The 23,015-nt window shown below is 49.5% G+C and overlaps 1 protein-coding gene across 7 annotated transcripts in view; it reads left to right on the top strand.

The window, feature by feature from the left end:
* Positions 1 to 23,015, top strand: part of NRG2 (neuregulin 2) — a 151,203-nt gene that overhangs the window by 67,454 nt on the left and 60,734 nt on the right. For 2 of the 7 annotated variants that reach the window (XM_086852311.1, XM_086852310.1), the window contains exon 1: positions 2,539 to 2,709. The exons of 4 other annotated variants lie outside the window; for them this stretch is intronic. In XM_086852311.1, the coding sequence (XP_086708437.1) occupies positions 2,622 to 2,709 (88 nt within the window). In that variant the 5' untranslated portion in view covers positions 2,539 to 2,621. Of the gene's footprint in view, positions 1 to 2,484; positions 2,710 to 23,015 lie in introns of those variants that run through there. One more of the 7 variants, XM_086852312.1, reaches the window with a different exon arrangement.

Below are 23,015 nucleotides of genomic sequence, written 5' to 3'. Positions count from 1 at the left end.
CAGTCCAGGTACATCTGGAATTACGATGTGTAGACAACAAGCTTAAAGACATCTGGAGGGAAATTGCCTATCAAGTTGAGCTCAAGTACAAAATTACAGGACTTTACAAACATATTAGCTAAGAGAAATATGGTAATGAGCCAAAGAGTGGAATAACCATGTGGGAATCATCATTCATAATGACCCAGAAGACACTAACTGGTCAGTAACCACTATTACCTTGCTTTTGGAAAAGAATCAGTAGGATGGACTACTGCTGTCTTGTGACAAGGAAACAGGGAGGGTCTGGAGAAGAGGAGGCTTCAGGGAGACCTTTTAGCAACCTTCAGGTACCTAGAGGAGCTTACAGGAGAGCTGGAGAGGGACTTTGCACAAGGGCATAGGGTGAGGGGATAAGGGAAATGGCCATAAGCTGAAACAGGGTAGGTTTCGATTAGATATTAGGAAGAAATTCTTCCCTGTGAGGGTGGGGAGGCCCTGGCACAGGTTTCCTAGAGAAGCTGTGGCTGCCCCATCCCTGCAAGTGTCCAAGGCCAGGTTGGACAGGGAGCAACCTGGGACAGTGGAAGGTGTCCCTGCCATGGCAGGGATGGAATAGCATGAGCTTTAAGGTCCTTTCCAACCACAACCATTCTATGGTTCTAGGTTAAAACAACGTATGTTTGACTCCAAATCAGCCAACTTGGGAGCGTTTATGTCATAGTTCAGAGCAGGTTTGCTCAGGTGCTGTCTGGTGTTCTCAACTCAGCTTCTCCTCAGGCTGTGCCCCCGTGCTCAGTGTGATGATGTGCTCTGCTCTAACTGCGAGGGCAGTGTTGGGAGGTCTCCTTTGCTCCTCACATATGAGTGAAGGAGTGCTTGACTAACACCAGAAAGCCAGTGCTGGCACGAGGTCACTGCTCCATGAGGTGTTTCTGTGAGATCATCGTCACCAGAAACCTGGAGGTGAAAATGCTCATAAAATCAGCAAGAGAGACAGAGACAGTGAGGAGAAAGAAGCTAGAGAGGGTACTCGGTGTGGCTTGGCACACTGGAAACAAAATGAAGCTTCACCACAGAGACTGGGGCGGTGAGAGAGCAAAATAATTCCTCTTGGTGACTCCGTTTGGCAGAGCAGGGACTCGATGGGAGCTGCAGTAGAAACACAGAGGGACAGATTTTCCATGTGAAGCCCAGTGCCTGAATGTAGCACTTGGGAGTTAAAAGGCTGGGAATGGGTGGCAGTAGGGATTTCGCCTCTGTATTTTCCTCTGTCCACAAGAGACAATGGAATAGCGCCTGGTTTTTGTGTTCTTAGCTTAAGTAGGATATTGCAAAATGGGATAGCCACAGATATGATCCTGAGCTGGAGAAAATGCCATACAGCAAGGAATGGAAAAAAACCAAACTTGATCTGTTTAGCTTATCAAAAAAGAGAATTGAGGGATAACTTGATTACAGAGTGTAAGTACTTCCATGGGAGAAAATACCAGTTGCTGAAGGGCTTTTTAATCTAGACGAGAAAACAAGAGTAAGAAACAATGGCTGGACAGTGAAGCCAGATATTTCACTTCAGAGCAGGCAGACATTGTTAACAATGAGGGTGATTAACCACTGGGAGAGGATCCCAAGGGGGCTGATACCTCGTTCATTTCTTGATGTCCACACACCAGGCGGGAGCGCGTCTCTGGAGGACACGCTTTGCTCACCAGTGCGGAACTGGGTTTGATTCATGGATAACTGGATCAAATGTGCTACCCAGTGCCCTACAACTCCTGGCCCCTTTGGGCCTTTGAAGCCCTTAGCTGCTTCTGGGAGTGATTTGGCAAGTTCTCTGGGGCTTTCCAGCTGGGGATCCTGATGGACTTTTGAGGCGATGTCAGCATGGGCAGCCCTGCAGAAGGGGACCGGGCTGAGTCGCTCATCACGTGTTGGACTGTGGGAAGGGCCTGATTAACCCCCAAGCAGGTGAGATGTGGGCTTAACCAACCACCTAGAGCTCCCAGAGATGGAGGACAGAGACAAGAAGTGAAGGTAAGGGCTCTCCAGCTATTCCTAACTTTTGGAAAGGCTTCCTGGGACAGCAAAGAGCTGGGTGCAAGGGCAGGTGAAGTCACTCTGATTTATGGTGGGAACAACAATAGGAAGAGAAAGGCCAACTTAACCCCTCTGCAGGATCAAAGCAAAATGAAAATGGTTGGCAAATCTCTGCCCTTTTCTTTAGACTCCACTGCCTCTCTCATATGACTGTGTGAACCTCAGCAGCTCCCCAGAACACTCATTTCTGTGATGCTCCAGAAGCTGTCCAGAACTTACTTTCAGTCAGAGACAGAATCAGCAAGTGGAAAACCACCTCTGGACTTCATGTGTCCAGGACACTCCCGGGTGAGCTTCTCCTGTCCCGTAGCCCTGTTTCCCTCACCCTCCCACTGCAACCCAGGGCATCTCCTCAGCCAACTGGGAGCAGTGAGCAAACGGTTAAAGTTTTGCTTCTCCACCCAGTGGTGGGTGTTGTCTGTGTCAGAAACAATATAAGAACAGTCGGAAGTTGCAGCTGGCAAGTAACATTTGGAGTAGCAGTCGTGGGGCATATAGATCTGGTGTGGACTGTCTTTTCCTGAGACTGTAAACACTTGTGCAGAATGTCCGAGAACAAGAAAAAAGGGAAAGGAAAGAGCAAAAAGAACAAAGAAGGGAAAAAAGGGGAAAGAGAACCTGACCCAGGAAAAGGTACTTCCCATTTTTAACAAATTTTACTTAAAGGAAGAAGAGATAAGCCAGCAGGAAAATACTTGTGGGTTGCATGAGGGTGCAAATGCCAGGGACTGTTTGTCAGGCGAGTGTGCAAATCTCTGCATCTCATTCATATTTCATGCTGTTATAGGTCTGCTTTTGTTACAGGTCTGCTTTCTTCTTCATCTTCTCTCTTTTTTTCCTTCCTTCTTTCTTTTATTTTTTATTTTTTTTTTATGTTTAAATACCCAAAGCCCCAAGACTATTCAGGGTAATTTGCTCTTTCATGATCAGCAATACTCAGCTCCTGTCATGGTGATATGGGAACCGAGGGGGTTTGTGCTGATTCTCTGGGGGTTCTGCTGTGTGGTGATTTGCTGTTTAGTTGGTTGTTTTCTTGCTTCTTCCTGAGGTAAATATCAAAAGCCATAATTTTAGAGGGTCACAGGTACTGTTCCTTGAGACAGACCAACTCTCAGAGATCATATTTGAGTTATAGCCTCGGTTTTTGAGGTAACTGCAATGACCTGTAGTGAAAGGCACATGGGCTCTTTGCTGATAATGCTGATATTCCTGAAATCAGGCTGTTCTTCAGAGACCTGACTGCTCCTTGCTGACTGAGTAAGGCAATATTTATGATATTGCCAGGATTAAACGTTTTAACGGATACAGTTCGATTCCTGAGTACACGGGTAGTGCAAAAACTGTCTTGGAAAGATACAGGAGATTTGGTGGTAATGCAGCCCAGCGTAATTCCTTTCTCTCTTATGGCATCAGGGAGGGATTATCCTGGGCTGTTTCTTATCTGTAGTTTATCTGGCAATGCATTTGGAGAGAGCAGCAACTGTGTCAGGCTTTGTGTTTTATCAGTGTTAAAAGAGGCTCCAAGCTGGACCGGCTCCTGTCCTGAGCCTGTCAGCTCAGCTGCTCACTTGCCTGGCTGCAGTTCTGCTCTTGGTCCTGCTGCAGTGACATGAGTGACCGCTCTTGACCTGAGCAGGTTTGTTCTGGCTTCACTGGCATCACAGCTGGCAGGATTTGCCCCTTCCCTTTTTCATCCCTTTACCCTGAGCATGGAGACCCTGCTGTGCCCAGAGCAGGGGCTCCTCCAGCACTCTGCCCCGAGCTGCTGGGGTGGCAGTGGGTGCTGATGCCGTGGCAGGCTGGTGACATCAGAACAGAGCTGATGTTGCTGTGGGATCTGGGAGGAGGCTTTTGGGAAAGCTTCAAGACAGGGAGCTTGGAATCACCAGGCAGAAGCAACAGCCACTTGAAGATGACAGGCTCTGCCTTGGGGGCTCAGGAGGGTGCAGGGGTTGGGGGCTGTCTGAAGCCATCACCAGCATTCCCCTGCCTCTGAAATGTGCAGAGGGCACAGGGCAGTGGGCATCTCCTTTGCTGGGAGCAGGAGGGTCTGGTGCACTGGGAGACACTGGCTGGGGCACAGCGGGGACATGAGGCACACTGGGACTGCCCAAGGAGCAGCCACCTGCTTTGGGAAGGGCCAGCTGTGAGCTGAGGCTCAGTTTTGTAATGCCACATCAAAGCCCTGCAGTAGTTCACTGCCCGGGAGAGAAAAAGACCCTTTACCTGTCTTTACTCCCTCTGACAGCCAAGTCTTCTGCTGAGATGCATTGCCAGGCTGTTTTATCACATATAAATCCCACAACCTTGGCTGAAGTGCAAACCCCCTTTCTCTCTGCTAATGGATCCAGGGTAGAACTGGGGATGATTGCATTGGTCAGGTGGTGGAGTCACCATCCCTAGAGGTGTTCGAGATGTGGCACTCAGTGCTCTGGTCTGGTTGAAAAGGTGGTGATTGGTCAAAGGTTGGACTTGTTGATCTTAGAGGTCTTTTCCAACCTAAATGATTCCATGAGTCTATGATTCCATCATCCTATCTGCACCTCAGCCAGAGAACTGAAAGGTTCTATATTTGGCTTGCATGGCATCCTTTTATTTGCATTTCTTGTTAACTGGGTTGTTTAGATCCAGGTCATTCATTTGCCCTGCCTTGCTACAGAGGTTGCCCTCTCTTTGCTCTGTCCATTAGAAGAAGACACTTGCTTGTCTGTGGTGTCCCTGAATCAAACCCCACTTTGGGTTGGGCTGGTTGGGTCCAATGGAACCTGAGATCACCTTTTCACATCATGGGTCACCTTTGCTATGTGGTCTAAGGGACACCATAGCAACAGTTCCCCCAAAGAGCCTTTAGAATTGAGAAGTTCTTCCTCCAACCACTTCTGAGTGGGTGCCCCAGTCCAGGCACACAGACCCTCACTCTGGGCAGCAGATCATCCTTTGGACCATTTCTTCAGCTTGAAGCTGGACCTCAGACTGCTTTCCAGCATGCCCAGGCTGATGCAAAAACCCAGCCCTGGCACACACCAGGCAACTGTCTGAGCACTGCTGGGGGGATTTGTGTTCTCTGTTTTCCCTGGCTGTAGAATTTCCCTGCTGGGAATGGGATGTGCTGACCCCCCTGAAACCAGGAGGCAGAAGAGGAATCTACAAAAACTCCTTCTCCTGCAGAGACTCCTGCAGTCTCTGTGGATATCAGGACAGGAACACTCATTAGATTGTCTGCACGGGGGAAAGTAAGGGAATGATGGCAATGTGCAAAGCCTTCATCCTTCACACTGCACCCCTGAGCAGCCTCTGCTGAGGGACAAACTTGGATCCCTATGACATTCTGACAGGCTTGATGTACCCTTGTGCTCCTAGGTGTCTGCATGGAAAGTTACACTCAGACACCCCTTTGGGGTGTGCTCTGTAGAGCCCCAGGACAGCTCTGGCATGGCCAGGACTCACCTGGATTTCCAGAGGCGATGTCCCAGCCCTGCCAGCTGCTCCAGGGGAATTGCCCCAGGTAGAGCTCTTCACTGCCAGTGAACCTGAGCAGCAGAAAAACCTCTGGAAGGAAGAGAGGGCTGAAACAGTAGTTTGAGGAAAGAGCATCCATGTGCCATGGGCTGTGCTGGATTTCCCCTGAGGTCTCTAAAACTCAGGGGAGGAGAGGATTTGTCTTCCACTGCAGCTTTTAACACAATTGTTTTGGCTTCTGTGAATGTGTAAAAGAGGTTTGCTGATCCCATGTGAAGTGCTAGCTTTGTTCTGAGGACAAGGACTGTCTTTAACCTAAACTCACTTTTTCCTGCCTCTAGTGATGCAGCTGTCCTAAAGTGAGTGCCTTGGCTACAGCTTTAGCCAGTGGAAGAGCCTGTGAAGGCCTCCAGAGGGAGATGGTGTCCACCTATGAAAACAAACCATCAGGATCCCTCTTCTAGACGTTTGTGACATGCATTGAAAAACAGAGGGCCTGTGTCCCACCCAGCACACGTGGAAGGCACACCCTGCAGGGGCTACGTGAGCTGTGGGGTGTAGGAACAGACCCACAAATTAATGTGAAATGCTCCCACAAAGTTCAGGTCTGGGAGAGAACATCCTCGCTGCAAGGGAAGATGTATTTTATCATCTACTGTGTTTGGCATGGGGCAATCAAAGTCATGACATTGGGACAAGACCATGAGTGTAAAAGCAGCTGCCCTGGCGCATTCTGAAAGATTTGGGGTAGACTTTGGGGAAGTGAGACAAAGGGACCAAGACCAACACCAACGTTCACATCGGGGCTGAGCAGAGGCAGAGCTGTGGCAGGGGATTGGGATGAGAAGAAAAAAGGGCTGGAGGAAGCCTTGCTAAGTGAGATAGGCAAGGAGCAAGTTGAAAAGGGTCTGCATTTCATCTGTACTTTTGTGAGGTCGCTTGGGGAGAAAAGACCAGAGAAATGTAAAGCATTTGGTTAGTTAAATTCCCCAGCAATTCCAGGCATTCCCTCTTATTTTTATTTGGTGTTCAGGAAAAACATTGCGTGTGCTTCAGCTTTTTGTTGTTTGTCAGTGCTAACAAGCTGGCAGCACAGGCACTGTGCTTTCTCTTGAACTGCCCATGGCAATTGCTAATGCTGGAAAACTACTCAGAGAGCAGGTGAAGAGTCTCTGCAGAGAGTATCTCATGTTTCAGTAGGAACTGGCTTGACCTCAGCTCCCAGATGAGTCAGGAATTGGTTGAAAGGTTGTGCAGAAGGGTATTGCAATTGAAACTCCCAAAGCTTGAAGGGGAAGGTGCCCCTGGGCAGGAGCCAGCAGTGGGACTGTAGCAGGAGCAGGTGCACATTGCCCAGGTCTGTGAGCCTGGGCTGCTTCAGGGTGCTGCCACGTTACCACAGAGTTTGGGGACAGATGTGGAAGCCCCTTGCAGATGCTGAGTGCAGCCTTTGTGGTGAAAGCTCGTGGCCTCAGAGATTCTCAACAGCAGCACAACTCACTGCCAGCCAAGGCACCTCCGTGTGGGCTGTGTGAACATGCTCCTGATTTGTTCTCAGTTTTCTGCTCCAGTTCTAAGGAGCTCGTGGAAATATTAGCCAAAAAGAAGGTTTGTTTACAAGAAGAATAACCCACAGCGGATATCCTACAGTAGCAGCTCTGTTTTCTATAAACACCCAGGCACACAAGGTACCAGATGTCAGCTGTGCTCCAGGATCTGTCCACATGCGTGTTTCCACTGGCTCAGTCCATGGGCTGGTGTTCCATGTGGCTGGAAGCACACATGGGGACAGTTACCACGCACCGGGGAACGTGCAGGGACTTGCTCAGCTTTGGGAATGGAGGGGGTCTGACTCACAAGCTCCAGTGATTCACGCTGGGGTAAAGGAAGAGATAAATCCCAGCTCCTTTCTGGTCTTCAGTGGAGCCCTGCTGAAGGAGGGATTGAACAGAGCATGCAGCTCTGTTCCTCCACTGTCCATGGCTCACAGTCTCAGGTGTTAACACAAGCAGGAGTCAGGGGAGAGGGACCCAGCAGGGTTGAGGAACAGCCACTCAGGCAGACTTCAGGGCCAGGAATGCCTGGCAGAGGGGCAGGATGCAGCAGAACAGTACATTAGTAAGTAATCCCACTATAGATCCAAAAGCTGGTGAGTCAGAGCTCTGGGCATTCCATTTCCAATCCCTTTTTGGAGGTGTGAGTAACCTGGGAAAGGCAGTCTCTGGGAAGAGGAGGAACATCTGGAGAGGGGCTGAGCACAGCCTGGCTGCCGACCTTGGGGGTCATGTGCTCAGCTCATTCTCCTGCCTCATTAACGTGATGGGCTCCAGCTGCAGCCTGGCTGGAGGAAAGCTGTGCTGCCACGAGCTGCCTGGCTTTGACATCCTTCCTCCTGCCTCTGGACTGCCAGAGTCCTGCTCTGAGCACTGCCCTGAGCCCGAGACTCGGCTCAGAGCTGAGCTCCAATGGAACTGCAGCCAAAATCTGCCAGGAGAAGGTGGGATGAGATGTGGGCAGGTTGTCCCGTGGCATAACTCCTGAGGGAGATGAGCCTCCTGGTCCTCTGACCCCTTCTCCTTTTCCCTCAGATTCCAATGAGTGCTTTCAGGTGCACGAGGGGGGATGTTCAGCCTAGGGAATGTAGGACCCTGTGCCTCTTCCAGTGCCTGAGAGCTCTGTCACAGCTCTCGGGATATGGAAGGAGTGGAGCTTTGGGTAACACACCTCCTGCTTGGGTGTGCTTGTTTTCTTCTGGCAGCAAAGCTCCATAAAAACCACAGTGTCTCTTGAAGAAATCAAGTTCAAGAGGAGCTTGAGAGATGCAACTCATGCCTAGGATCCTAAATCCAGGCTGTTTCCTTTGGCTGAGGAGTCACAAGACTGTGAAATCCCATGTCTGTGCTAGAAGGAGTGCTCAGAGCAGAGGCTGTGGATAACCTGGAGCTTTCCTTTGGGAAAGCTGCACCTGTGTGGCTGAGGGTGAGGCTGGAGGCTGTGGAAAGCTGGGTAGGAGCCCCCCAGCCCCCCTGGCTCCCCCCGAGTCCCTCGGTGCTGTGTGGAGCTCCTTGCCCTGGCTCCTGGCAGCGTGTGCTGTGCTGGGGCTGGTCAGGGACGTGCTGGCAGGGAAGGCACTTTGGGAGGGCGAAGGCCTCTCCAGCAGGGCTGGACATGCATCACCTGCTGTGCTGACCTCCTGTCTGGGACAGGACAACAAAATCACATGACTGGGGAAGGGAACTCTGCACAAGGGGGAAGCTCTCACTGGACCCACAGGGGACTGATTGGGGCAAAACTGCCCATTGCCTCCACATCCCATGGGAGTGTCCAGAGCAGGGAGAGGTGTGCCTGGCCTCCAGGCTGAGTCCTGGTCCTGGTGCTGTGCCCAGGTGACAAACGGTGTTTGAAGCAACGCGACCTGGGATGGTCTCCTCTCCAACAAGGGCAGCGCCCCGTTGTTGCATTTTTGAGATGTTATTGTAACAACAAATACAAGAGATAATGGTAAAAATTAAACATTTTAGGTAATTAATAACTCTGGTAATTAGGCTTGGCAGACTCAGCCATCAGTTCTTATAATGGATTTTAGTTCAGGCGTGTCTGGAAGGCAAGAGCTCCTCAATACGAGGCAGAGGTGCTTTGCAGAGGGGATCAATAAGCCACACAAGGCTGTCTCCATGCAGCAATGGTGTGATCAAACTTCTGAGCAGTCTGGTGGTCCTGCAGCTCTTCTACTGTGTGCTTCATCCCTACTACCCCCTGAGATTTTGGACTACAAATTGAAGTCAGAGCCCAGTTTTTCTTGCTAAATTTTCATCTGTGGTGAGGACGAGGAGGGAAAGGAAACCACATTTACACTCCAAGTCTGATATTTGGTAGCAGATCAGAAAAAGTGTTCTTCAGGCAAGCAGTGAAACTTTAATTTACCCTAAGACTGCACTAAAGTCAGGTGCTTTAGTGTTCAGTAGGTTTATTTTTAAAAAAAGACACCCCAAAAATTGGAACCAGATTTCCTGCATCATTGACCAGTGTTTGGAAGCCCTTCAGAGAAGCTTCTTTTTTGGTGTCAGAATTTGCACATTTGCTTAATTTGAGGGTAAAATCAGGTTGAAATCCATCCAGCAGGTTCTCAGCAGATGTTTCTCTGACCTGTCTCCTCTGGCTTTGTTGGTGGATGTGTGATATGTACCAGCTGAGCATCCAACCCCCTGGCTTTCAACAGTTTTTGATTTGAAGGCTGGGACTTTGTTCCTCTCCAAAACTCAGTGTGTGTGTGTACATATGTTTGTGCTCACATGAGTTTTTTCCTTCCACTTCGAAGCCCATAAGGCTTTGCAAGGATTCCCTGGTTCCTGATGTGCTCCAGCCCTCTGGAAGTGTGGAGATGCAATTTTGGCTAGCACAGGGCTCTGGCAGAGCCTGTACTGACCCTGATGCTCCTTCTCCTGTATATCTCTTCCTCCAGTCAGACCACTGACAAAACTCCCATGCTCAGCATCTCCATCTCTGGCTCAGAGCACACCGAAAGAGCTCTTTGTGTCCCAGCTCTTTCCCACCCCCTTGGCTTGACCCAAGTGCTGAGGGAAATCTCCTTGTTCTGGGGGCAGGCTGGTCTTCCAGCAGCAGTGCAGATGTGGGTTTGTGGAGTCTCCTCAGAGCTCCTGGTGTTGGCCACATTCCTGATGTGAGAAGGAAGATCAGCCAAGGAGCTCGGGTGCCAGCAGGGAACGGGGAATGGATGCTCCCGGGAGACACCGGGCCAGGGAACGGAGGCAAAGGTGCTCCCCAGCACGGCCTGGCTGCTCTGCTGCCTGTCTCCTGTGCCCATTCTCCAGCTCAGGGGAGTGGGGCAGGGCTGGCAGAGAGGGATGTGGAGTTTGGGCTAGAGGGAAGGAGGAGCTTCCAGCCCCTAGCACGGTCCTTGTGCACACAGGGTAACCAGCTTTAGCTGTGCCCATGCAAACCTGCTGCTCTCTGCAGGAGAGAAACCTCAGCTGCACTGAAAAGGAAAAAAGAACCCAACCCACCTGTCTGAGCTCCATTGCAGAGCTTGGAGGCAAGAGGAATTGGTGGTACAGGACTTCCTCAGCCTGCCCTGCTCTGTGATGCCATCATGGATGGGCACAGCAGCTCCAGCTCCACATCTCAGCAGATCCCAGCGCTGGGCTCTGGCTTTGCCACCAGCAGAATGAGCTGAGGCTCTTGTGCCGTGAATCTGATGCCTGGAAAGGGCTGAGTGTTCAAGTGATTTGGATCCAGAGAGCTTTGCTAACAGGTCCCATGCTCACAGGATCCAGGGGTGGAGGTGCTGGAGCAGGGCAGGATGTCTTTCAAAGGCCAGGAGTCTCCCTGATCACTGCCCCAGGCACAGCTCGTTTCCCTTGCAGAGATCTTTCGTGTTTCATCTGCTTATTCAGGCTTTTGCCTGAAGGGCAAGGACAAAGAATGCAATGAACTCCTTGGCATGGAAGTATATTTTGCTTCACATTTGTCAATAAATGAGATTAGGTTTCTGTATTTGTGCTGAGAGGCTGCGTGAGAGGCACGTTTAATGAATGCTAAAATAAACTCTCTGAATAGCTGTGGGGTAACAAACACAGCTGAAACTTGCATCTCAGGAGAGATCCTGACATTGCAGAGATGCCAGTTATATGACCAAGCAAAAACGAGTCAGCCCAAACCTAAAATTACCCTGGATCTTTCATGAAACGATGACACAAAAGCAGTAGGTGCATGATAATGACCACGCTGCTCCTCTGCTTGAAAGAACATTTCCAACTCAGTCCTGGGTTACCTCTTCCAGTTCTTCCAGGTATGAATACTCTTTGTCCAGAATCTGAACCTTTCATCCCAAAAAAGATGAGAGGCAGCATGAACTGCCAATTCCTCGCTCTTCTTCCCACTGCCCACCCTGCTGAGTCCTGAGTCCCCCCTTTTCTGTCCAGCAGGGCCAGTGAGACAACGTAGGAATAAGGAATAATTAGGAATACGGAGATCTCTCTGCTGTTAGAAGCAGACATGTGGCTCAAAGGTATCAAGGTTTAAGATCCATGAAGAAACAAGGATGGATTTCAGGAGGGTCACCTTGAATCATAAAAATCACAAACAGGTTTGGGTTGGAAGGGGCCTTAAAGCTCATCTCATTCCACCCCTGCCATGGGCAGGGCCTTTCACTACCCCAGGTTGCTCCAAGCCCCATCCAGCCTGGCCTTGGACACTTGCAGGGATGGGGCAGCCACAGCTTCTCTAGGAAACCTGTGCCAGGGCCTCCCCACCCTCACAGGGATGATTTTCTTCCTAATATCCAATCTAAACCTACTTTCTTTCCGTTTAAATCCATTTTCCCTTGTCCTATCAAATACCTTGGCAAATATGGGGGTAGCTGGGGGAGGAAACGCTAAAAATCTGGAGGAATGGTTTCAGATGATGGCTAAATGAGCACTGGGGTTTCTTGTGGGAGGCTGGGGGTGGGAGGGCAGTGCCCACCCCCCCAGCACTCAGCAGCACTGCAGCAGCCAGATCCTGACCACTGAGGCTCTGACTCAGCTTTCCTGATTCACAGTTGTGCACTTTCAGGCACGAGGGTGAAAAGGTTTGTTGGTAACCCCAGGAAAGCTGTCAAGTGAAAAATGTCGTGGGCAGAGGTTCCTGGCTCTCTGCTGTGGGAAGCAGGGGAAGGGGCAGTGCCACAGGGACGTGTCCTGAGGGGATTCTGCTGTTGGATACCACTGGCAGAGCAGCAGTAAAGGCACAGTGAAACCTGGGTCTGGGCAGCCCCAGCACAGAGCCCTTCTGGCGAGCTTTTGGCTCTCCAGGGCTCCTCTCTCAGCTCATTTGTTGAGGAGGGGGCAGCGCTGCTGCTCTGCCCTGCTGCTGATGCTGTGGGTGCTGCAGACCCTGCCCATGCCAAGTGACCCTGGCTCCCACAGACCTCCCAAGCTTTAATTCTTCTCAATAATACTTCTGGCTCTTCTCCTGGCACGCTCCCAGACTGCCCTCCTGAATCTGCAAGCTGCTCTTGTTGTTTGGAACTTTACTAAGCTGCAATTCAGAGAATTTCTCCTTTTTGTGGTCAAGCTTATCCATTCTACCTGCAGCTGCAGGACAGAAGAGAAAGCAGGAATGGCAAAATTTTTCAGTGCAATGGAAATATGCTGATAACAGCTTTCAAAACCTTCTCTGTCCACGTAGCATGTATTTTGTTGGGTTTTTTTTATTATTAAGACTTTTGGAGAGGTTTCCTTGTCTATCCTATATTTAGAAAATGTGGGCAGGCCATGCAATTTTAAGAAGCAGCCTTGTGTTGGCAGGGCCATTGCTCATTTCATGTGTTGTAACATTTTTGTGTTGGTAGTGTTTTGAGTTGCTGTTTGAGGGAGATTCTGTGAGTCACAGCTCTGGTTTTCTTGTGGGGTTAGGTAGGTTCCTTGTTCATTTTGGGGGCTTAGAAGGGAAGAAAGAAGAAGTTGTAATCTGAAGCTCTGCTGGCAGTTTTGGTTTTATTGCCAGAGCTGTGATAATCTGGTATTTCCCGTAAAGCCCCAGGTGCTGTACTTGCTTTATTTTCTGGGACTCTCCAATTTTTCTTACCCTTTGTCATGGCAGGACAGAGCCAGACAGCATCTCCTATCTGGGCCTTAAACATTCACAGCATCAAAGATAATAGCAAGCCCCAAACACATCTCTAGGTGGAAATCTCCTTCTGTTTAGTTCAACTTCACCATTTTCAAGAAGAAGAGGCCCAGTTCATGATTTCCAAATAAGCAGAGCCACTTGTGTGGTGTCTATCTGTCCCCTCCTCTCCTCCTTTCCTCTTCTTCCTGATCTTTTTTTGCAGGTCAGAAGAGACACAGAGTGTCTTCTCTGGTGATGGAGAGCCCATTTCTCTGGGCCTGTCCATCTCTTCTGCCACATGCAGGCACAGCAGCTGGCTCAGAAGGCTTTGGGTGCTTCCCCCAGCAGCAGTGTTTTTCTGCACTGGAGCCTCGGGGCTTGTCTGCACAGGGAGGCTCTTGCAAAACATGCTTGGCCTAGGGTGTGAATTTAAAGGGAAAGGACTGTTCTGCACCAAAGTCCTGCCTTCAACCCTCTTATCCTGCAGAACAACACCGGTGTTTTAACTGGCTGGGTCTGGTGGAGCAGCTGCCCTCGACCTGGGCAGCCAAGGGCTCTTGTGGCAGCTCTGCTCTGAGCTGGCCTTGGCTTAGCAGTGCATGGGAGGTGAGGCTGTTCTGTGCAGCCAGAAAAGGGGCTCTGCTCAGAGCAGAGCCTGCCCAAGAGCTTCTGGTACCACCTGGAGATGCTGCAAGGAACAGAGGCCATGCAGAGCAGGACAGTCCCCCTTCCTCAGCCCTGGGCCTGGATTAGCTGCTTGAACCCAAACCTGCCAGAGCAGCCTGGGGCTCAGCTCGATGCGCTGTCCTGAATCAGGAGCCCTTCAGAGTGCTGGAGGTGCCTCTGCAGGGTGTTCTGCTTTGGTCAGAGCTGTTGGACTGCTCACCCAGCTGTCATCTGTGTCCCAGCCATGCCAGAGCGTGAAGCTTCCTGAAGCTTTCTCCTCAGATCCAGCCCTCCAGCACTGGCTCAGTCCCACCATGCCAAACCTGGGAAACGATGCTCTGGGGAGCTGAAGGTGATCTGTGGGTAGACTGTGCCTGCTAAGCTAAGCTCTCACATCCCAACTTCTGGCTGTGATTCAAATCCTTTGCCTTTGGGAGAGCAGGAAGGGGCCCTGAAACACCTTGCACCCCCCAGGATCAAAACCTGAGGTCTCTGAAAGGAGAAGGGACACTGTGACAGTACAGAGAATGGTGTAAATGTAGCATTGCCCATGTCATACGAGGCCAAAGGTGGGAGCCCAGACATCCCTGGCTGCTCCTGGCCGGTTTTATTCGCATCCTCTGGAAGTTGTTGTCACTGCAGTCACTGAAGGCAAGAGCAGAGCAGGGCTGGCAGAAATGCAGACATTTACATGAGGCACAGGCATGCTGTCATCTGGATAAACTGGGGAAAAATGCAGGCAGGGGTTTCGTGCCTCTGGGCATCAGGGCAGGAAACCAGCCCTGTCCATGAGAGAATGCAGAAGATTTCCCCACTGGGAAGTATTCAGAAGCACTAAGTGATACTTGCTGCATTAAGTGGGGCTCTTGTCTAGCAAGGAGCATGGTCAGACCCAACATCTCAGCCTCCCTCAGCCTGGTGGTCCTCCCTGGCTGCTTTCTGTGCCTGTCACGAGTCCCCATGTGTCACCGAAGCCTCCCCCTGTTCCTCACGGCTGGAGTTGCCCTGCTAACAGAGTTGGCTGCTTGAGGACTCATCAGGGCTGAAATGATTTATTTCTCAGCCATTTATTGCAAATGAACCATTGGAAGGCTTTCAAAAGCCATCTTCTCTTGACCTAAGTTCAGCTGAATGTTTTAGCAGCATCAGCTTTACATAACACGCCAGTAGAGGGGAATTCTGGGCAGATAAAGTTTATGTTGATAAACAATCCTTGCTGACCAGGATCTCCCTCTCAAAGTTGTGTGGTTATGCAGAGGATCACTGAGGGAGCTGGGAATTACAAGACAGCTACCCCAGAAAAATGTGATGCCATGCATGTTTACCCCGAGTGTCTGATAAAATCCCAAAATATCTTCTGACAGCAGGTAAATCTTTGCCAACACTTAGATTTCAGTGAAATGTCTTGATAGAGCCCTAGCACCCCAAATTAATTCCAGTTGGTGAGGACAGGAGAGCATCACATGGGCTGAGAACTGGGTGGGGAGGACCATGAACAATGGATTAGGATAAACAGCAGTGTGTCAAATTGTCAGGGGAGTGAAGGAGAGCGCAGCCTTGGGAGCTAAAGCTGTGCCAGTTGCTGCCCTCCATGGTGACTGCACAGAGTTAACCTCTGAAAGGGCTCCTTGGGAGCTTGCAGCAAATCCAGGGAGTCCCTGAAGGCTCTTATTTAGTGGGATCTATCCATTGTGAGTTACCTGGGAATGTTTTTTCAGAATATCCTTCACGGGGCAGGGCTGCCGTGTAATCCTGTCTGAGGTGTCCATTCAGCTTTTGTTCGTGCTCACAAAGACGCTCCCAGTTAATTAGGGTGATATTTTGTCCAGGCATTTATTTACCACCAAATTACAAAGGGAGGGGCACAAGTTGAAAAATGAGGTGAGAAGCATAATGGGGCAGGCTGTGCTCGACTGTGATGTTCCATCTTCATGATCCCCTGGCTTAGGGTGAGAGCTGGATAATTGCTGGTGTGGGTCCTTGCTGAGAAGCACCCTGAGAAAAGCAGATCTGGGATGGATCCTTCCTCTATGTGTGCAGGGATCCTGTAACTACAAAATCTGGGATGAATTCTTCCTCTGTGTATGTACAGGAGTTCTGCAGCTACAGACAGCATTGTCTAGGTGAGCAGAAAGGCTTTCTCCTCACGGTGCTTCAGGCCTGACCCTTGGGCAGAGGGGCTGCCACTGCAGGGACTGGCAGTCGCCTTTCATGGGGTGGGAGTGGAAGCTCAGCTTCTACATCCCACAGCCAGCAGGAAAGTGTGACCCCACAGCCTCAAAGCAGCACTGAAGCATCTCTGAGCTGTGTGGGACTGTGGAGCTCCCGATGCTCCTTCCCAAACAGGCAGAAAATCAGAAAAGCAGTGCCAGTATCCAGGTGTTTGCCTGAGAGGGTGATTCAGGCCCTCTGGATTTCATGGAGACAAGGCTGCTGGGAGCTCTTCAGTGAGATGTGGGAGGTAGTCAGCAACTCCAGAAATGAAAGGAGGATGAGACTTTGGCTTAAGAGTGATAGTCAAGGTTTTCAAGATCCTGGATTTTGCAAAGGAAAAAAAACCCAAACCAAAACCATGAAGCTCACAGCCAAGACTGGGACAGGAAGGAGTGATTTTGATTATTTCTGGTTGGTGGCAGCTGGCATGGGCAAGGAGAAGGGACCAGCAAGAAGGGATAAAGGACAGGACAAAAGGAGAGATGGATTACATCTTTGGAATGATGGAACATCTCTTCTGGGGATCAGAAGAGCCTGACAGGTCTCAGTAGCTGCCAGTGTGACTGGGGTCCCCATCACCTGCTGTATGGACAGCCTTGCTGCCAGGGACCCTGAGCCTGCTTCCAGAGGGAATCCACTGCTGTGAGACTGTGAGGTTGGGATCAGCTGCATCCCAGGAGCCATCCAGGTGCTGGGGCACCCTGTGGGATGCACTGTGGATGTGCACAGCTTGGCTGGATCCTGGTGAGCTGGATGGATGTTGCAGATCCCCCCTTGGGGCAGGGATGTGATCTGCTCCATTTCTGAGTGGTTCTTCCAAGTTTATTCTTGTGATCCTGTGATTTGTTATCCCCCTGAACCCCGTCTTTGGACCTTGCCAGGTTAATTCTGTAGCACCAAAGGTCTATCCAGGCTTTTCCAGGGCAGCTTCTCAGCACCGCTGTACCTTCTACAGATTCATCAGAAACAAAGTCACATGCATGGGGCATTTAGACTGAGGATTTCCTACAAAAATGTTCTCCAGAAGAGGAGACCCCACTCCTTCCATCAGGTTTTCATAGTGTTCTGAGGCCCCTGTAAATCCCTTTTTCAGTTCTAGGTGGTTGCATTCCTCTTCATGGAGCTGCTCAAGGGTGGCTTGGGGAGATGGTGAAGGCAGGGCAGGGGGAGTGCAGAAGTGAAGGAGCAGGAATTTTGTCAGGATTTCCCCACAAGAGACCCCAGGGCTTGCATTAGAGACTTGTTTGTTCTCCATAATGTTATATTAGAAAGATTAAAAGTTTTGCTGTTGGTTGAAGAAAGGCAAAGGGTCTGAGTGGAGACCCTTCTCACCTGTCCAGCTCCACTGCCTCCTTACTTTTCCTTGTCACTCCTGCATGGAGATGAGGACCAGCCACGCTTACAACACAGGATGGAACCTGCATTGTGCCCTGACTTTTCCCAGGTCTTCCTTGGATCCCAAACTCCTTCCGCTTGTTGTCGCTGCTGCTTAAAATTGGCCTCTGTGGTGGCATCCAGAGGTCCTGGCTGCAGCATTGTTCCCCTTGTGCTATTCACAGCACAGAGTCATAACAAGAGCCAGTCCCTGCCCCAAATATATTAAGTGGGATCTTTGAGAGAGGAAATGGAAGCACAGAGAAGGGATGTGAATTGTCCCACTTTACGCAACATTTCTGGGATAAAACCCAGCACTATTAATAGTTTTTTGCTCAACAACCATCTTTTGTTCAGAACTCTGGTTTTCACCTTAAGTTGTTTGTGTTGTGCAGGATCTGCTGCCCAGTTTGGTGAAACCTCCCATTTTGTGACCTAAACCTAGACGTGAAGCAGGTCAATAAACCCATGTCCAGTTTAAACTCGGAATAATTTCCCTGCCTGGGCCATCACCACGGTGCCTGTTGTCTCCTCTTTGCCCACATTTTGCTGCTGCATGGTTGGTCTTTGTTTTCAGTCACTTGTGTTCTGCAATAGATCCTAGAAGATTACACCTTCCTGTGCTGCCCTTCCCTAAATCCCTCTGAAGTGGCTGGACAGCCAGCAAGGGCTGGCTCTCATCACAAAGTCAAATTTGCTTTACCTTCCTTCTCATTTGCTGCCTATGAATATTCTATAAAGTGATCTATCTGCCAGAGAAATGTTTGTGGAAACAGAAACTGTTGATTAAATTTTAACGAAGAGTCACAGGAAGCAAATTTTAAAATTGCAACTGTATGTTTGTGATAATAAGAGCTCTGTCATTGCTGTCAGGGACTAGAATTGATGCAGGCCACAAAATCTCTTCATCCAACCAAAATGAGCCAGAGTTTCTTGATTTCTTTTTTTTTTCTTTTTTTTTTTTTTAAACACAAGCCACAAACTACTCATGAGCAATTTACAAGCCAAAAATTAGCCAGGATGGCTTTCCAGAGAATAGTTCTGAAGAATATCGCAATAAGCAATATTCAAATATAAAACGAGGGAAAATAAGGATAAAAAAATTAATCAGGAAGAGCTGACATCCTGGAGACTCCTGGCAGCTGTAAATCAGCTTGGTTGGGGGACATTTCAGTGGAAGCCACCCATCGCTGTGCTCCAGTGGGGGTCCGGAGCTGCTCAGAACAATGCTGGGAAGCCGCACTCTGGACAAGGCAGGAGACACGCTGTGTTAGTGTCTCCACTGGGCAGTGCCCAGAGTCCCAGGCGGAATTTACAGCTCCATTTGCTGCTTCCCTGCAGCCCACGGACGAGGGTGGCCCTTCTCCCTCGCTGCCTCGGCGGGGCTGGGGTCTGTCCTGCGCAGGGTGCTGGGCTCCACGGCGGCTCAGCCTCTGGGGAGGGATCAGATGCCGCTCCCAGCGCTCCAGCAGCGGCACAGACCCAGCTGAACGGGCACTGGGACAGCGTTCCAGCACGGGCTGGAAATTCCATCCACGCTCGGTGGGCTTGGGGCTCGTGGAAAAGCTATCTCAGGGATGAGCTTCAGTTTCTTCCCTGTGTTTGGATGAAAACCAGACCTGCGGTCACTTCTGGTACCAGTGCTTTAAAGCCTTTCTTCAACCAACAGCAAAACTTTTAATCTTTCTAATATAACATTACAGAGAACAAACAAGTCTCTAATGCAAGCCCTGGGGTCTCTTGTGGGGAGATCCCGATAAAAACAGGGCTTTCTGTTTTGGAAATACCCTCTGGTGGATTTGTCTCTCACCAGAGACAATGGTGAACTTTCAAAGTAGGCAGAGACATGGGAAAAAAATATTGTAATTAAGACTGCAAGTGGTTGGCTTTTGTCACGGAATGCTAGAGAATATTATTTTATAGGTTAAAAATTAAACATCTCTACCTCGGCATCAGAGGCTTCTCACTGAATTTATTTATCCAGATATTAAAGTGCTTTTTTCTGTGAATCCCTGCTTTGTGTGGTGTTTTACCTGGTTGTGTGTGAAACATCAGGATGTTCTCTGGCCCAGAACTTCCTGGGAAGTTGAAACAGCAAAAAGAATTTTGCCAGCTGGGCTGTCACATCTGACCCTCACTTGACCTCTGCCTGCCCTGGATTAACATCTTCTAACTGATCCCAAGTTTCTCTTATTTTTCCCTGCTTGCTGGAGTTAAGCACTTTTAAAAGCACTTGTTAAAACTGCCTCTCACAGAGGTGGGTTGGGATGGGATGGGATGGGATGGGATGGGATGGGATGGGATGGGATGGGATGGGATGGGATGGGATGGAATGGGATGGGATGGAATGGAATGGGATGGGGCTGGAGTGGGCTGGGGTGACCAGTTCCTCTGCAGTGAGGTGCTCTGTGGTTCCTGCTGACCTCAGATCTCAGCTCATCAGTTTCCCCCCCCTGGGCTCCTCATCCCATTTGAGCACAATGTGCTGAGAGGGGAGGAAAGAGAAGTGCACAAGTGCTGGACTGAGTGTAGCCCTGCTCCTTTGTGATGGGCACAGGGCTGGGCAGGAGGGACAGGCTTGTGTGGCAGACCTGGCACCTCACTCAGGGACCGGGTCACATTCGCCTGTTTGCTGCAGCCCACGTCCCGATTTACCTGAAGGACTGGCTGTGTGTGTTTGGGGCTGTGCTGGACACACACCTTGCAGTAGCTCCTGGTTTTGCAGGTTTTCCTGAGTCATAGAATCAGGATCCCAGAATGGTTTGGGTTGGGAGGGACCTTGGAGACCATCTCATTCCACCCCTGCCATGGGCAGGGACACCTTCCACTACCCCAGGTTGCTCCAAGCCCTGTCCAACCTGGCCTTGGACACTTCCAGGGATGGGGCAGCCACAGCTGCTCTGGGTGACCTGTGCTAGGGCCTCACCAACCTCACAGGGAAGAATTTCTCCCTGCAATGCTCCCACCAGTCCAAGAAGGTCTGTCTGCTGTTCTCCCACCCTTGGGAGAGCCCAGGTGGCACAGGCAGTCCCTGTTAGAGGAATTTCAGCTCCCCTCTAACTGAGCTGTTCTCCCCTGTGTTTTAAAGCACAGTGTCCTGTGATTCATAAAGCTGTAAAACATCCAGTAGGGTTTTTTTCATCCCTTTCTAGAACCAATGACATTCCACTAATGGTCATTTGCATCTGCAAATCTTCCCCTGTAATCTGAAAGCTTTTAGCCTTTAGCTTTGCCATGACGTAAGCGGTCTATATATGGTTTCATGTACAGATTTCATAATAAACATTTAATGAAATGAGGGTTTTTTCTGCTAACCTAGATTGTTTTGTCTCCTGGGGTGAGTTTTTCAATCACTTTCCTTTGGTGATTGAAAGATGATGGATGCCACTCGGGTCTCTACCAGGGTTCTAGGGCAAGTAATTTGTGCTTAGTGCTCAGTGACTGGAACAAAGGATTAATGTATTTTAAAGTTTTGGATGCTTGGGGTAATTTCTTTGTTGGCTGGGTCTGGACTGGCAGTCCACAGAGCATGGGTGGGCAATATTTCTAGCTGATTGTGAAGATAGAGATAAAGCTATATTTTATGAATTGCTGTTTCCAAGGTCATCTGGAAATTGAGCTGTTCATAAAATATATCTTTGTTCAAAGATATATTTGATTATATAAAATATGATCCCAGAATCAATTGGGCACAAACAAGATGTTGCCTTTAGGGTTGAAAACACATTGTTAGAGGCATGAAGAGCAGAAATTGTCGCTGCTGTCTTTGTGTGGCTATTGTTTTTGGTCTTAATAGGAACAGAATGAATGACATTTTTCCACCAGACCACTTATGCTCAACTATACCTCCAGGACAACTTCCTGGCCAAAAATATTCAAAACAAACAAACACAATAGCAATTCTACTCCAATTACATTGTTTGCAAACCGGCTAGTGTTCATAGAGTACTAGGTTTGGCAAATCCAGGCACTTCAGCCCCTGGATTTTAATATTGGATATTTGCATGTGCATTACCTGGAGCTGTTGTGCTCTTCAGGTGAGTGTTTGTGTAGCCACATGCATGGGCACCTCCAGCATCGTGGCAAAAGCCCAGCCCAGTTGTTTTAGCAATCTGAGTATTGGGAAGACAGCCTTGCCCAGAGATGCTCATTGATTTCAATGGAGCTGAGATTTCAGCCTCAGGCTCTGGACCAAATCATACACCAATTTCAAAACTTTCACTGGAAAGAAGAATAACTGGATTTTTAAGTGTGGGAAAGACAGAGGAGGAGGAATTTACCAGTTGCTCTTAAATATAAGTGGAGCCAGGATTTATAAGAGGAGGGTGAAATTTCTGGCTTTGTGGCACTTTTTCATAGAATCATAGAATCATTAAGGTTGGAAAAGACCTCTAAGATTCCATTGAGTTGCCAGAGGGATCCTATAGAGAGCAAACCTAAAGCAACAAACCTGCTTATAACTTTCCAGTCAATTTTCTTTGGTGATGGGAATGGTCATGAAAACAGAGATTGTTATAACTCACAATTTAAATAGATTTTTTTTTTAATAAAAAATTAATAGTGCTGTAGACTGGTGTTGTATTCACTTCTTCTCCCTGAGACAGAAGACTATAGGAACTTAGTTAAAGGAACTTGTGTGTTAGGGAAGGTGTGGGGCACGGAGGGAGGAATAATGCATTTGTCCTGGCTTTAGCAAAGTGCTTTCCACGCTTTTCCAGCCCCAAATCCACACATCTCAGACTTTTCAGCATCTTCACACTTCCAGTCATCTGTGTCCTCTCCACCAGTGTCTGTTGTGTGTGAGGCAGCAGGGTGGGTGTCCTCAGCAGACCCTGGAGGAGCGGCTCCTGCCATCCCACCTGTTCCCAGGGGCACAGAGAAGAGCCTCTGACTCCTGCTGGAGTAACTCTGTGGGAGAGGCAGGGCACAAGGACATCTCCCATGTCCTTGGAGAGCTTTGGGTTATTAACCCTTGCTGTTCTCTGCAGTTACCACATGGGTAGACCCTCGGACAGTGGAGGTGAGGTAAATGTCCCAAATGAGCCACGTGGTCTCGTGCTGCCTCCTACATTGGAGTCCCTGTCCTCTGAGGGTGGTCAGGTCCTGGCACAGGCTGCCCAGAGAAGCTGTGGCTGTCCCATCCCTAGAAGTGTCCAAGGCCAGGTTGGATGGGGCTTGGAGCAGCCTGGGATAGTGGAAGGTGTCCCCGCCCAAGGCAGGGGTTGGAATGAAATGAGCTTTAAGGTCCCTCCCAACCCAAACCATCCTATGGTTCCATGACTCCATGATCACATCTCATGGAGAAACATGACTATTTGTTAGTTACAAGGTCAAACAGTGGTTACAGCAAAATGCTGCCCCTTGGAAATTTAAATTTGTCATTGTTGTTTACCTATCACGTACCCCTGCTCAGCACACCAGGATCTGAGACAGTGGCTACAGAGACTGCCGTGAGAATGTCTGAGCATCCTCTGGCATTAACTGAAACACGAGTTGCCTGAAGCATGAAGCACATTACAGATATTATATTATGTTTAATACTCTGGGTTTGGGGCCTGTAGTTACCCACGGCGGTAGAGGCTGGTATGGGGCCATGTGTCAGTGTCACACCAAGG

This window comes from Cyanistes caeruleus, chromosome 15 (genome assembly GCF_971803275.1).
Source record: "Cyanistes caeruleus chromosome 15, bCyaCae1.hap1.1, whole genome shotgun sequence".
Taxonomy (NCBI): domain Eukaryota; kingdom Metazoa; phylum Chordata; class Aves; order Passeriformes; family Paridae; genus Cyanistes; species Cyanistes caeruleus.
The sequence above is the reverse complement of the archived record's forward strand: the minus strand, read 5'-3'. Positions and strand labels throughout refer to the sequence as shown.